We start from the raw sequence: 16,860 nt of genomic DNA, 5'->3' as shown, positions 1-16,860 counted from the left end.
GGGAAGCTCACTTACCACCTCAGGAGAATCCTCATCCCAATAGGTATCCAGGTCACCTTCTCCAAGGGCCGAACACTTAAAGATATCCTGAAAGCTAATGGTAAGCTCCTCCCGAATAAACCCCCGCCCCAGAAAGAGTGTGTCTATAAAGTTGCCTGCTCTTGTCTTAGTACTTACATCGGTGAAACTAGACAACCCCTAGATAAAAGAATAAGCCAGCACAAGTCCAAGTCGTCCATCACTAACTCAGCTGTTGCACAACATCTCCAGACCAACCCTGGACACAGAATTGAGTCATACGAAACCCTGGCATCTAATCTCCCAATAGAAAAGACACGGAAGATAATGGAGGCAATACAAACCAGAAGGAACAGCCCAGATCTTAACCGTGATACAGGGATATTTTTGCCCAATGCGTATGATCAACTAATTTGAATAATAGCATGGTTCCACCACTCCTTATAAACTGTACAAGTGTGCTGTGTGTTATCTTTTGACTAGTTATTGTATTTACTATCGTGCTATATTCATTGTTATAAATTCTTTTTGTTTTTACATTAAATCTATAACTCTATTGGATATCTAATTATCCTATCATAAAATTACAAGTGTTAATAGATATGTGCAATGAAATAACAGTTATATTTAATCTACCCTTCATCATGTTACATTTATCTGTTGTATATACTCCATTGCCTTAATTTATTGTCTTAACTATAATAATAATCACCTCCCATATTCGGTTAATATCGCAACTACTTAGTCAGCTTATTGATCGTTTAACATAGCGGTTTCTTTTCTTACTTTTGTATATTGTTACCAAATTGTGTCACAACCCTTTGATCTAATTGTTTTAAGGTATGGTTTCCATTTTTGTTGTTAAGACATCCTCACTGGCCATGGACTATAAGTTAATTAACTCTCTATCTGCTATTGTATATCTTAATAAGTGTTGGTGTAGGCCTTTGATCATGTTGTTGCTATGTATGGTTTCGGTTATGTTGCTGTATTTTGTCTATATATATTTGCCTCATACCTGTTTTACTGTATTAGCTTGATAACGTTGAGAGAATACTCTACGAAACGTCGCCTCAAATACACTAGTAGCTGTTTTCCATAAGTATGTGTTTTGTTGTTACTCTATCCAGTTAATAAATGCCATTTAAAGAACAAACTTTAAAAGCTTGTCAATAAGACAGGATTCTTAAAGGACATTTTAAGAGCTTAATGGAATTGTTCTTTACCTCATGATATAGCATTCCCCTTCATCTCAAAAATGTAATCAATTATGTTTTGTCTTGTGATGTTAACTAACCTGTTTATCTGTTGTATGTGATAATAAATTAGTTTTAACATCACCAGGTTGTATACATGTCACTTTTATACCATATTCCTTTACTTCATGACGTAATGCTTGTGATAATCCTTCTACATAAAACTTAGTACCAGAATATACGGCTAGACCAGCAAATCCCTACAATATAATAAAACATAGTATCAGAATATACAGCTAGACCAGCAAATCAGACAATCAGAAATTCTGATCAATTAGATGCCTGATAATTAACTCTGATGGTTTAGTTTTTATATTTTTTTTAAATTTTAGAATGTTTTTCTTTTTCTTTCATTTGATATTCCATAAGCTTATTCCATATTTTAACCTACTATTTTGACAAACAGACTGAGGTCTCATCCACAACACTGCGAATGTAAGCCATCTGAACGCCAGCTGTTCTAAATATATGTTAGATATAAAAATAAAATAAAACCAAGTACGAACAATCCAAACCATAAGACAGAATTCGAAGTCCTAAAAAACATTATAGGCAAAATAGTGTATTCAAGCAAAATAGTGTAATCAGCAAATGGACTGCTCCTTGTGTACAAAATACACGACAAACAGTGGTAACAGGTGTCTTATATAGCACAGAAAATCACAACAATAAATACTAAATAAAATAAAATTTTAATTGATTGTATCTATTGAATATCTCTCTTACATTCCCAAATACACAGAGAATAAATGGTCTATTTTACCCTCTTGCCAGCATTTGAAGATATATTTATGATGTGACCGAACTTTCTGTCTATCATACCAGTTAATACAGCTCCAATACATGATGTTAAACCCTGTAATATATTCAATACAACACTTATATATGTAGTTACCATGGATACTATATTATGATTTACTGGTACATTATAATACAAGAGGTTACACAATCTGTCCAATATTTCTTTTCTAACACTATGTAATGGCACACATGTCTAACTCAGATGTTAACTTTATGGTTAATCTGAGTGGTGGACCGATTCTAAAGCTTGTACACTCATATATTTACCTTACAATTGATATCAATCTGTCGTTCCCATTCATCATAATGTTTAGATTTCATATAAGTATAATACATAACACCAGCTGAATTAACCAATATATCTACTGGTCCTAATGACAATTCAGTATGTCGTACCATTTCTTCTACCTTGAAAAAAGCAAACCAGATAGGACTTTAAAAATCAGAGATATAGCAATGACTGCAATAGGCTCAAACAGTAGGCACTCTCATTTTGGAGATCCCAGGTGATCGTTTAAATTATATTGGGAGATAATAACTGACCATGATACAGCTGAATCAGGGATATACTTGATTGTAGTCTGAATTTAAAATAAATCTGCCAATCCACTATGAACATACACAGACGTTTTAATACAAACAAGTTGTACACATCGTGGAGATCAGCGAGCTCTCATTCAAAATTCTTTATATTTATTTGTTCAATGCTTGAGGGAGCCTAGCGTTACCAGTTATGTAAAATAAAATTTACTGGGGTACATAGATTATTTTGTTGAAAGTGATCAGTTTTCCAAACTGAAAGTACAGCATGGAATCTATCCCTACACTTTGTAAAAATTGTAATGATTTACCTCTGAACGATTGGTGACGTCAGCTTTAACAGGTATTCCTACCCCATGATTGTCTTTAATAACATTAACATATTTCATTAGTTCTCCTTCCCTTCTACCAACTAATGCCACTTTAGCACCTAGATTAGCTAATCTTACAGCCACAGCAGCACCTATACCACTAGATGCACCTGTGACTATCACAACCTTGTCTGATAATGGCCTTATTACTAAAAACAAAAAAAAAAACAATCAGAATTAGGAAGACGAAAATGGTATTTAAATCCAAAGTGTGCCTATACATAATAGAATTATCCTGATTCAAAATATATATTTGTTTTATTTTTTATATTTCAAGAGGTTGTTTTTAATTATCTGTGTTGAGTTTGATTAAACAGATTAGCCAATGAAATAGATCTATTGTGTCAAGTTTTGCACTAGGCGTGCACAAAAGAGTTATGGCACACCAGGGGCTAGGTGTGCACAGAATTATTGTACTTGGACTCAAATATAGAGCAACACAGAACAAAACAAAGGTAAAATATAAATACAGTGAAACCTTGCTATATAAGACCAGTTGCAGGACTGATAAAGTGGTCTTAAAGGAGCTAAATCACCTAGAAATTGACACAAATGGGTCGCAATGCATATAATACGTACTGTAATATGAATGTATATAAACTGATTTACATTCAATGGTTTCCGTTTTTACTCCAATTTCAAATCAGTTATGTTCGGCGAAATAAGCCAGCAGTCTCAAGCGAGTGCAAATTTCTAGCGTCTGGTTATTCCAGTCTACATACGCCGTTTTATTTGGTGCAATGTGTCTAGCCTCGTCCCACAAGTCTCTTGATACAACTGGGACTGAAGCGCATTATGTACCAATGGTAAAATGTTTATTTTGTCTTAAATATTGGATATCAAAAGCCCATCTTTTTCCGGTAAGATCACAACATGAATGTTGATTTAATTTGACAAATAAATCGTGTTTTCAATGTTGAAGATTTTGGATGATATTGAGTTAGAGACTTAGCTACTTTAACACTGAGTTTAATTCCCAGTGTACAACATGTGTATTATAAGATACTCTAGGCAGCGGATTACCCAGAGTGCACTTAGAGTCCACATTCAGTAAATTGTAAGGGTGGGGGGGGGGCATTTATTTAAGTAGTCCTATGCCGGGGCCTCCATGCATCTGATCCACACAGAGTATAGCCATAGCTGCACATAGGCTCTTATACTTAATGTAATGTCCAATGAGGCAGACGGCACAAATTAGGATAATTCTGGAACATTTCATTTATAATTTTGTACAAACATAATTAAAATTTATTCATTGATATTTATTATTTAGTCTATCTTTCAAGAATTTTGATACGTAGGCTATATTTGCAGCTTTTTATAACTTTCTTTGGTGTTGATTTATCACTGACAGTGACACGTAAGAAAAACCCTTTATTTCTCTACAATTAAAACTTAATATCGGTAATAATTCCCTGTTATGTTTGATGCCATTTTCGCGGTGAGGTAAACGACCTTGACATTTTATACCCGGTAGTTTGATTTTATATCCGGTTGACCGACGCCGTAAGAACAACACTTTCCATTCATTATTTATCGAGAAACGTGTAATCTAAAATATATGGCTGCCTATTAGATTCTAATTCTGTTAATGTCGTGCTATCGTCTAACTTCTAATCATATAGGTAACGCGTCCATGAAGAGGACTCGTTCATTTTAATAACAGAAATAAATCAACACCAAAGAAAATTATAAAATGCCGAGAAATACATGTCAAAAAATCCGTAACAGAAATTGGAGTAAATATCAGGAATAGATGTTTGCACGAGACAACTAAGTTGAACTTTGATATCAATGTATAAATACATTCAATTATATACCGAAAATAAATAAATTTATGGCTTTTAAAATTCCAACAACTTACTGACCACAAAAGCATGGAAGCAACGTGAAAGTATGTGTACGTACAGAGAATTAAATATGCAACGATATCAAACCACAGAGCGAGAGTAAAAATACATTTACTCTGTGATCCAACCGTGTGGTTTAACAGAATGAACAGTTAATATATATTAATATATTAAGAGTATTATTTAGTCATGTAGTAAATACTATAATTTACATCATGGTCAAATTAAGAAATAAGGTACATATTTCAGTAAATTTAGCAGAAAATAATAATAAAATCGATAAAAGATACTGGATCAGTAGGCCTATAATTAATGCGTTGCAATAAAAAAAAGTGTGGTATATAATTATATAAATTGATTTTAGGTGATTTTAGAAGACTTGGTAATAAACCTATATTATATGGAAGAATTGTAAAAATATATTATTTTCTCATAAGTATTTCCCACACACAAGACAGGAAATGAGATTTGTCCTGAATCGCGACGCTAAAGCATAAGTTTCAGCTACAAGTGCACAATGCACATACATCTACAACCTACAATATTGACCCTTATCAATTTCGAGCATGCATGAACTTAGTCTCAGGATTTCTTAGCCTTTTTATGAGCCCTGTTATTAATAAATTGAGGATATTCAGCGGGTCTATTTGTTTATTGTTTAATACATTCTATGTTTGCCTCTTCTTTTTCTTTGCGGGGTGGGGGGGGAGGGGAATACAATGTCATAAGCATCAAAGAAGAGAATGTCAAATTTTGATTCAAGGCCAATTTTTATATTGGAGTTTGAAAGAGAGAATAGAAAGATTTTGCAATATTTAAGTATTCACCCCATAATTGCAGCTGTCCAGTAAAGTCTAGGAGGTTTACGAGTTTTAGCTTAATCTGTTTCCAAGGCAGTTGTAAGAAAGGGGGTGGGGGGCATTGTAGGCTCTATTAGTCACTTGTATAACAGCTAGCATTCTTTTAAACATGTCTATATGCTTTGGAAATGTACCAAGTCCTATATTAGCGTTTTTAAAGGTTGGGAGATTATCGATTTACATATTCTGATAGTGATTTTGGTATGATGAATTATATCTATTTTGGATATTAAATTTTGACTGTGGACCATTTCCATTCCCCAGATATCATTAACTTATGAACCAAGAACTTTTAGAAATGAAAATATATTAGACAAACAGATCTAAGTTGTGTTTATTAGTCAGTAATCAGGCAGTAGTCAGTAAATAGGTGTTACATGTATGTCACTATAATAGTAATAGCTAGAGGACCACACCACTACACACAAAACAAAACCGACAAGATAAACCTACGCACAAGACAAACTACATAGACACTGCAAGAAATAAACAATTCATATAAAATCTAGTAAATGGATCGGTTAAGTCCGTGACTATTGAATAATATACACCACTATCAGTTGACTGTATGTATTGAATAGTGATGGGTATTAGAATAAGTCACACTTTTACACTAGAAGTGGGATCTTTTACAGGTAGTTATACATCTGCTAATTAATGATTATAGTAAGTACAGAGTGGGCCATACATACCACATAAAAACAATTACGATACATAGGACACAATATACACACACCTCAGACAACAAAAGCATATACATGTATCAGATCACGTGAATGGATCTGGTGGCTAGCGATAACCAACTGCGCTGTACAGACATTATAGTCCTGGGCCTTTAGTTATACAGGCTTCAATCAAAATAAAATCAAACTAACAATAAGGGAAGCAATCTAAGAAAAACGAAAAAAAAAGGTAACATACTAGTTTCTAACCACTTTCTATACATATTAAAGATACATTATGTAAGATTTAGATACAGAGCTAGCCATTCTTGCTATTATAGTTTGAAAATAGATAATGCAAAATTAATATATTGAAAATTCCATTAGCCTTTGAAAGTTTGACAAGATATCTGCATTAATTGCAACCAGCGTACCGGTTGTTCGAAGCTATGCCATACTTCTCCATTTTTAAATTAAATCAAAATATGGATGAACCGTTCTAATCTACTGGAATCGAGAGTTGATTATGGTCTTGTCATGTTAATTAATGTCTAATTAATAGTTTATATAACATTTCACGCTTAAAGAAAGACCTGCAACAGGAAGATTTAGCTCTTGCATAATGTATGTTTAAACATTAGTTTAGAGTAAAGATAAACACTTGTATGATTTAATGACAAAAATTTTCATTAGTAAAAGGCCTGGGTTGAATACTATCAGTTAACAGTAATAGCATGCAGTTATAACAAAATGTACTTACAGTTAATTTGATTATTACAGGAAGCACTAATTAACACGCCTCTAGAAGACAGATTCTCAAAATAAACTGTCAGGAGAGAAGAATCTATATAAGGATATACCATTTGACTGTCTGCTAAAGCTTGCTTAAAATTCTCTGTTAACAAAATGGTGGACGGACCAACAAATACTTCATTTCTAAACAATACAAGAAAATAATGTCAATAGTTTTATTGGGAATCCTGAACAAAAATCAGAATTTCAATTAAAATTTGAGCTTTCCATGTATTTAAAATTTCACTTACTTCAGATAAGAATCCATTAAAGCCTGAAAGTTCATACTGTGTCTTTTCCCTGTCTTTATTTTCTCTAATACTCTGTAATAAATAAAAGCATTACCTAGATAAAATGACTTACAATCTTACATGATATTCTGTGATGAGATATAATCAAATACAATCTGATCTTTATATGTAGGACTAGGGGGCATTTGATTTGACAATGTAAATTTCATAAAAATGTTTTTGATTTTTCACGATTTAAGCAAAATGCATGATATTTTAATTAAAATTTTTATCTTCATGTATAGGTCTCCAGTTTAACTGGCCTATATACAGTCTTGAAAATAATACATTAGTCTTCTCAATATTATTTATATAAACATTTTATTGGCAGATTGAATAATGAATTGAGATTGAAAACTGAATTGACCATACCGTTCTCTCCATACATTAAACTCTAACATCTCTAGGGGAAAACCATGAGCATTCATCCATTCAAACACCCATCTAAAATTAAAACAATTGATGATGGCATAAATCAGATCAATCACAATCAATGAAAGATCAATCACAATCAATGAAAGATCAATCACAATCAATGAATCAGATCAATCACAATCAATGAATCAGATTCATCATAATCAATGAATCAGATAAATCACAATGCCCAAAATATGGTCAAAACATTTTGCCAAATGAACCAACATTATCTTTGACTCAACAGTATCAACTCAGTGCCACAAATGAGGCCCTGTGCTAGATAGGTTATGAGACCCCTTACTTGGGCCCTGAAGGAGAAAATTTATGAGTTGTTAAAATATTACATGTTATCTGATCAATCATTCTTTTCAACAAGTTTTAGGCATTTTATTTAATTATCAGGAAAGATGTGGCCCCTTCCCACAACCCCCTGGCCAACGGGGCCCTATGCTCAAGCACACCTAAGCACAATGGTAAATCTGACATTGATCACATTATATCCATGTATACATGACGCTTTAAGTATTCAAGCCTTGTGTAAAATTCCATTGTCCTTGGATATTAATAGCTGCTAAATATTTTTTTTATTTTGAAGTAAATTTACAGTTACATTTTTTGTTTTGTTTCACCTACCTTGAGTGTAAAGGCTTATCGTTGACAATATGGAATGTATTTTTCATAGAAATTGTTGGGTTTTGAACGATTTTAATGATGAATTTGGCTACAAAATCAACTGGTGTCATTTCCATTTTCCAGTCAACTTTTGGAGCTAGGCCGGATTCAGTACATGTTTGTAACACTATGAGAGTAAAATCTTGAGGATTCCAGTAGGCATTTATACTATCACCAGACATATTACCTGAAAAATGAAAATTTTGGAATGAATAGAACAGGATATAAGATTTTTGTCAACACTGAATTGTTTTGTTTACAATGTATTTTGTTGCATAAACACAGTATATATTTTGTCAACCCATTATTATTTTTTTACCAATGTATTTTGCTTTGAAATTGAAGATGCATTATGCAAGAGCTAAATCTACCTATTGCAGGTTTTTGGCTTCAAATATTACATAATCTTTTATTTAAAAATTTATTCACATAACAAGCCTATAATCAAGAATCTAGATGTTGGAGATTTAAAAACTTCAAACAATGATAATGTCGCTCAGAATAAAGTAATTTAATTGAAATTTTAAATATATTCATTTTGAATCATCTATTTTTGAACTATTATAGAAAGAACAGCCAACTCTTTATCTAAATCTTAGATAATGTAACTTTAATATACGTTAATTTAATTTTCAGTTATTTCCACTACTCTTCATCTCATTTCAACTGTCAAGGGTTCTTTTACATGCACAGTAATGTACACAGAACCTGTCCAAACAACTAGATACGTTTCTTTGCCAGGTCCTGACAAGGCGAAACCACACTGAAAATAATGACCTCAGCCAACATTAGAATCAAAATCTTCGTCTATAGAAACTAATACAAAACACAGATTGTGATCCATGTTTGAATTAAATTACCACAAGATTTATATATAATCTAAATATAAACTATTCCTGCTTCAAACTTACTAAACCCATGCTTAGACCATGGTCCCCGATATAATCAAAACTTGATATTTTGACACAGATATTTCATGTTTTTTCTTAAGAGCCCTGTATATATAAAAACCTTGGTATGGTTTTGTTGTTTTTCAAACAAAGGAAATCAATTATATACCTGGTCTATATATCGTTACAGGTAAACCTCGTGTTCCTGCTAACTGGACTAATTTTTCTGCTACCCATTTAGATTGAGAGTAGCCATCTGACAATTGATTATGAAATTCATCAATACTGTCTGTCTCTTTAAAACCCTTTACACCACTAGCAATAACAGCATCAGTGCTACAAGCAAATTCAGTTTACGAATTAAATGTGATATAAAATAATTTTTTAACTAAAGTAAGTGGTATTGGGTGTTCTAGAAAATGTTACTACACAGGGTTCTCAGTTCTCGCCTCAAAATCTGGAAAGCTAGTCAATTGTTAAAAAGGCATTATGCAAGAGCTAAATCTGTCTATTGCAGGTCTTTCTTTAGGCCTGAAATGTTATATAAACTATTAATTAGACATTTATTAACATAACAAGACCATACTCAACTCTCGATGCCACCGGATGGCTATGATTTTAAGTAGATTCGAATGGCTGAGCCTTTTTTAATGATTTAATTTTAACATGGAGAGGAGAGGCTAAGAATCGATTGACGAGTACTGTGGTTACGATCAATGCACACATCTTGTCAAAACTACAACCATTGATAACTTCGCTCAAAATAAAGTAATTTGAATGAAATTTTCAATATATTCATTTTGCAATATCTATTTGTAAAATATATCATTGCAAGAACGGCCAGCTCTTTATCTAAATCTCACATAGGGGGTTGGATGGCCGAATGGTTAGCGTGTGTGCGTTGTATCATAAGGTCTATCATCGAGTCATCTGGCGTGGTTTCGATTCCCAGGTTGTACGTGTCAAGGAGTAGGGTTGCCTGTCCAACCACGTGGGTTTTCTCTGGGTCCTCCGCTTTCCTCCCACTGCTAAAGACCCCTACGCACAAGTGAATTATTGAAATAAAATTGAACCATATGTTAGTCCCAAAATGACCTAGTTTGTGTCAAGTGGAGTTAAACCCTCTCTCTCTCTCTCTCTCTCTCTCCCTCTCTCTTTCAATCTTACATACTTCCCCTTTAATCATAATTGAACCTTGCCCAATCCACAGATGAATAGTTAAACAGAGCAAGCGTGTAACAAATGTGCAACAAAAGTGTTGTGAACCTTGAAAATGAGAAGTGATATCGGGTGTTCTAGAAAGGTACTGTACCCGACAAACATACTTTAAACTAAATAATGCAATTGTATAGGAGACGTAGTAGTAAAGCAAAAATATTAGTTGAAAGAAATTCTAAAATTAAATTGAAGTGGTATCAGATGTTCAAGAAGATGTAAATGCACTGCACCCAAAACACATTTCTATAGCTAAATAAGGATACCTTAGAGGTATAGAAGTGTAACAAACTTGCTGTCTGTATGAATTTGGTGAATAAATAAGTGGTATCAGCCATTCTAGAATGAAAGCAAAATCTAGCGTATTGATCTAAATTAAATAAACAGAGCACAACTAAAGATTTGAACCACTTTAAATTTGCTCCACACTCAACTAATTTTATCTGTAATGGCATGGGAAGATTATTTTACAACTAACATGTTTTCTAATTGATGTATTTATAATATGATGTCTTTCGAGGAGACTAAAAGGCCACTCACCTGATATAGTGTAACGGTTTGACTTTTCCAGTACAGGCAAATGCAATAACATTACAGGTTCCTAGCACATTAGCTCCATGTAAAGCCTGTAAATATATATTAAACAAATATAATTTCAACATATTACTCACATACTCAATTAATTGCTTAATTTTGATTCGGACAGCAGAACCGTTGACTAAAAACTACACATATTTACAGCAAAACTTACCTGATAAGGATAAGCCAGATTAACAGATGCTGCAGCATGGATTATGAAATCTACATCAGTACAAAGGTAAGTATAATCATCCTCTGTCATCCCCATCTTTGTCAAGGCTATTTCACCTGTAATATTATAAATTATATATTATTGTATCATCACAAACTTTATGATATAGGATAAATGAGATATATAATCAATGAGATAATCAATCAATGAGATATAGGATCAATGAGATATATAATCAATGAGATATATAATCAATGAGATATAGGATCAATGATATATATAATCAATGAGATATAGGATCAATGAGATATATAATCAATGAGATATATAATCAATGAGATATATAATCAATGAGATATAGGATCAATGAAATATATAATCCAATGAGATATAGGATCAATGATATATGGATCAATGAGATATAGGAGTATTAGAATATTAAAACTGTTGGTCATTCTAAGTAAGCCATTCTGGGTGTCAAATTAAATACATATAACTAGAAGTGGAATGTATACCTTTGATCAATCTAACTTTTGTTTGAAGTCTTGTTTTACACATTTGTTGTTGTTCTGTAGGTAGTTGATCATCTTTTTGTATAATACCATATTGTAGTAATGTCTGTTCTAATCTCTCTTCTATACTTAATGTAGAATGTTCTCGTACCACACAATATACAATTAACTTAAAAAACAAGAAACAAAGATTTTGAAAATATACTGTAACAAAATGTCAGACACTTTGATTTTCTCTCAATCTTAAGCCTGAAAAAAACAAACTACTTTTCCTTTGATGGAGTATCTCAGACGTATAAAAAGTTGTTACCAATCGTAATTTCATGCAAGTATTGTCATCGAGTCCTACGAGGCTGGTATTGACCTTTCATAGAAAAATAAAAATCCAAGACATACGAGTAAGGTAGCAGTGTTTCGTTGGAGGTAAAATAAATTTCCTGATAATTTACCTTGGTATTTAACAATAATTCTTGTAGCAAGAAAGCGCCAAGAAAACCTGTTGCTCCTGTTAACAGTACTCGACCTGTCTGGAAGTGATGACGATACTGGAAGGTTCGCCAGAAAGCTCTTAACTGCATATCAATACTAAAGAGAGAGAGAAATATGGTTTAACATTCACTCAACAAAAACTAGGTAATTTCTGGAATAACATCTGGTACATTTTTATCACAATAATTCGCCTGTACATAAAAAAAGCAGTGGGAGAAAACTGGAGGTTATTCAAGCAAACCTTCTCCTGGTCACATACAGCCTGGGATCAAAACTACACTACAAAACATGTTTGAAATTGACAATATAATATTTTTATAAAGTTCATCCTTAAACCCAACTGAAGAATCCCACCCATCTTTAAAGAATTCATGATACCGTAATAAACAACCCCACCTAGTTATGAACATTTTTTATAAAAATATTGTGATCACAAGATATCATAAATATGCACTCTAAAACTTGTGAATTTGGATAGGAGTATTACTATGATCTATGGAACAATTCTTGTGAATCTGAAGAAAAATCTGAAAAGAACTCTGACCTGTTGAGTGGTCACAAGACACTGTAGAAGATGACAGATGGATGAACCAAGAGGTGAAGAAATATACATCCACAATAAATAAATTACAACAATTTATTTTATATTTTACTTACATGAGTGATTGTTGATCATGTTTTTCAACTTCTGATATTAAATCTACAGACGTGATATCGAGTGTATCTGTTTCATCTAGTCTAACTTTACCCTGTTTATTTTCTATTAACCTACTAAAACTATATACTGTAGGGAACGCGAATAGTTCACTAACTGATACATCTACTTCAAACACCTCTCGTACTTTATTCAATAACTGGGCTGCTAATAGGGAATGGCTGAAAATACACAGAAAATATACTACAAGGTTAGTTTAATGGTCCGGAGCAAGACATTAAATGATATATTCATACTTAAAATACAGATATTATCCTGCATGTACATTTCATATAGTATAAATAATGAACAATTGGCACGTTGCACATACATAATTTGAAAGATTGGTACGCCAAAATCAAAGGATAACATCACATCTGTATTTCAAACTGTATTAACTACTAACATGGAGGACACAAGTGTCACTGTTTCAATTGTAACAAGCTGAAGCAATATATGTCCCCACTTGCTCCCTACAATTTTTACCATGCATGCAATTTTGTCACTGTTCATTTAAGGATAGCTGAGACCTCTGTGATTCTTTGTAATTTTAAAAAGAGAGAGAGATAGTCAAATAACTTGTTCAATACTTCTTAAACAGGAATATACTTACCCTCCCGAGTCGAAAAAACTTTCTTGTATATCAACATCGCCTATTTTTAAAATTTTGGACCAGATATCAGCTAAAGTTATTTCTGTAGTAGTTGTAGGTTTACCATCAGGATCCCCGTTAGCATCCCTATGTTTATCTAACGATGGTAAAGCTTTAGTATTGATTTTACCAGTTGCTTCTACTATTGGTATTCTGTAAAACAACAAAATACACTCATTACAAAAGATGAAATGAAATGGGGTTACCGTACATCCTACTATTCTACACTGACTGGGCTATGAGGGAGATTGTGCCTGGGCAGCACCACTGCAGCTTACTCTTATTTCAAATTCAAACCGTCAAGAGTGTACACAGGACCTCTATACATTGTCTCCGTCCTGCACCACCTTCAAGGGGAAGCCACGCCAGAAAATCCGGATGTCTATTTTCTGTCTTGTCCACAGGTTTATCTTGTAGATTTTTGTTTTACATGTAGTGCGGTCCTCCTGCACTTCCTATTAGAGATGGTGTTTTGTTGGAAAGAGAGTCAGTGAAAGTTTACAATATATGAAAGGGGTTTATTACTTACTGATCTAGAAATATAAAATACGATGGTATCATATAAAATGGTAGTTTTCTTTTTAACATCTGCCGTATTTCTTTCTTGGTTGTTGGTTTCTCTAGAACAACATAAGCTATAAGATATTTATCTTGTCCTTCTTCACCTTGTACTAATATCACACTATTTCTAAGACATGATAAACTCTTAAAAGCATTTTCTACTGCCTAAAATAAAGATCACAAATTTTATTATTTATGGCAGTGTATTGTTTTGAACCAAAATTGTCAAGCCAAGTGTATTTTGATACATATTGCAAAATACATTATCTAGCGAAAAAAAACCCTACTTTTCAGAGATCAAGCTTAAAAAAAAACAATTTTGAAAGGCCCCATTTTACAAAAATTTGGACGAAAATCTCCTAACCACAGAAAGAGAAAAATTATTATGCTAATCTCAAAAATATCGAAGCATACGATACTGTGTTGCCTAAAAGATTGATGGAAATATATAATTATATAATTTGAACACTTGCGTCCAAACGATAACTTGTGGAGCTGGGTGGCTGGGTTAATCACATCGCAGATTGAAAATGATAAATTGAATGTCGGTTATCTAATGTTTAACTCGCATCAAAATCCATCTGAAATATGATTTCCAAGCCTCACCATCAGTCAGTATACTTCTCTTTTATTGAATCATAAATGAAAATATGTCAACATTTTCTTACTTCAGAGACCTGGATGGGCAGGTGGGCGGTTTGGTCGAGATCTATCTACTAGTTATTCGTTTGGATGTGTTGACATTTTACAACTGTCCTTTACTGTCCTTTACCAAAATGATTGATATACATTATATTGAGATTAACGAGAGAGAGAGAGAGAGAGAGAGAGACGAAATGGGGCTTAATGTCCACTCAACACAAACTAGGTCATTTTCGGACCAACATATAGTTCAATTTTATTTCAACAATTCTCTTGCCCGTATTAAGCAGTGGAAGGAAACTGGAGAAAACCTATGAGGATGGACAGGGAAATCTACTACTTCTCACATACAAGCTGGGAATTTAAACCATGGCAATGGTATCAATGACAGATCTTATGATCCAACGAAAACATGTTAACCCATTCAACCAGCCCCGACCCCCGATACTGAGATAAAGCTTATTGTCCATTAGTTATGCTGTTTTAGGTCAATGTACAAAAGTCAGAGGCTTGTGTCATCTGTTCTCCTAGATAATAACATTACTGTCTGTTTTTTACATACCTGTATTTCTATGGAATAACCACGTATCTTCACCATTGAATCACAGCGTCCACATATCTCTAGACTACCATCCGCTAATAAATATCCCCAATCACCGGTTCTGTACAATCTACCTCCCACTCCACCAGTTACTGTTTCTGGTCGTTGTATAAATTTGGCAGTTTGTTGAGTAGGATTGTTTAAATAACCAATAGCTAGAGTTGGACCACCAACATAAATCTAGGAGAGAAAATCAAAGGATGAGAAGATGTTCTAGAGCATCTTCATCTGAAACTTTTAAATCTTTATAATATTTATGTCTACTGGAAGACCCATTGGTTGAGGAAAATATCACCATAATATGTCCTACTGATTGTAGTAGTATTAAATCTACCACTGCAAGACTTATTAATTGTGGTATTAAACCTACCTCTCCTGGAAGACCTATTGATTCTGGGCCCTTATTCACGAAAACTTAAACTAAGATACAATCGAAATTTTAAGAAATACTGCAATTCGATTGGCTGACCAATATGCAAATTGGATATATGCAAATTGATTTTACTGGTCAGCCAATCGAATTGCAGTATTTCTTAAAATTTTGATTGTATCTTAGTTTAAGTTTTCGTGAATAAGGGCCCTGGTATTTAATTAAACATACCTGTTCTGGAATTGTTCTATTAAACCTGCCTCTTTTGTTGGAACTTTTAATTCTGGTATTAAATCTCAATCTCTTGGAAGATTGTCCTATTAAACCTAGTAGGACGTTAAACCCCATTTCATTTCATTTTATTTCTATTAAACCTACCTCTACCGGAAGTCTTGATTATGGTATTAAGTCTATCTCCTCTGGAAGTCCTACTGATTGTGATTTCAAACATTCATCTCTTGGAAATACTTGACTATGGTATCAAACCTACCTGGAAGACCTATTGATTGTGGTATTAAACCTACCTCTCCTGGAAGACCTATTGATTGTGGTACCATATCATCATTCAATATAACAACCTCTACACCAGGTAAAACTCTACCTACCGGACAAAACTTTCTTGATAACAGAGTCTCCTATTAAAATAATGATAAGTACAATTTTCCAGGTATAAGATATATTTTGGAGGTGCAAAAGATGACAAAATTAATCTTGAACTAACATACTTCAACCTATTGACAGTATGGTCCCTAGGACATCTGAGGAAGTTTGGACATAATTAATTAAAGGTCGATTGTCTTGTGGGCACTACAAACTGATATCACAGACAATTTGTCTGATTTTAGTATATTCAACACAAGGTGCAGGGGTCTTTCCCATGAGGTTGAGACGGCACCCCTATCTCTAAGCCCCATACACCCCCACACCAAAAGGTGACTGGCCAGCTAGTGCTCG

The 16,860-nt window shown here is 33.4% G+C and overlaps 1 protein-coding gene across 5 annotated transcripts in view; it reads right to left on the bottom strand.

Annotated features, from left to right (window-relative positions):
* The window catches only part of LOC126829469 (uncharacterized), a 31,410-nt gene that overhangs the window by 3,182 nt on the left and 11,368 nt on the right, over positions 1-16,860 (bottom strand). For 2 of the 5 annotated variants that reach the window (XM_050559375.2, XM_056102749.1), the window contains 18 exons: positions 16,431-16,541; positions 15,498-15,716; positions 14,262-14,458; positions 13,694-13,885; positions 13,044-13,262; positions 12,347-12,482; positions 11,901-12,066; positions 11,386-11,501; positions 11,175-11,260; positions 9,589-9,755; positions 8,491-8,716; positions 7,813-7,884; positions 7,402-7,473; positions 7,119-7,294; positions 2,927-3,135; positions 2,343-2,483; positions 2,038-2,130; positions 1,316-1,474 (listed from right to left, as the gene is read on the bottom strand). In XM_050559375.2, the coding sequence (XP_050415332.1) occupies positions 1,316-1,474; positions 2,038-2,130; positions 2,343-2,483; positions 2,927-3,135; positions 7,119-7,294; positions 7,402-7,473; positions 7,813-7,884; positions 8,491-8,716; positions 9,589-9,755; positions 11,175-11,260; positions 11,386-11,501; positions 11,901-12,066; positions 12,347-12,482; positions 13,044-13,262; positions 13,694-13,885; positions 14,262-14,458; positions 15,498-15,716; positions 16,431-16,541 (2,757 nt within the window). Of the gene's footprint in view, positions 1-1,315; positions 1,475-2,037; positions 2,131-2,342; positions 2,484-2,926; positions 3,136-3,565; positions 4,262-4,283; positions 4,457-7,118; positions 7,295-7,401; positions 7,474-7,812; positions 7,885-8,490; positions 8,717-9,588; positions 9,756-11,174; positions 11,261-11,385; positions 11,502-11,900; positions 12,067-12,346; positions 12,483-13,043; positions 13,263-13,693; positions 13,886-14,261; positions 14,459-15,497; positions 15,717-15,906; positions 15,924-16,430; positions 16,542-16,860 lie in introns of those variants that run through there. The other 3 variants (XM_050559376.1, XM_050559377.2, XM_050559378.2) reach the window with 3 other exon arrangements.

Source organism: Patella vulgata, chromosome 8 (genome assembly GCF_932274485.2).
Source record: "Patella vulgata chromosome 8, xgPatVulg1.2, whole genome shotgun sequence".
NCBI classification, from domain to species: Eukaryota; Metazoa; Mollusca; class Gastropoda; family Patellidae; genus Patella; species Patella vulgata.
Note: the sequence above shows the minus strand (reverse complement) of the source record. Positions and strands in the feature narration are given on the sequence as shown.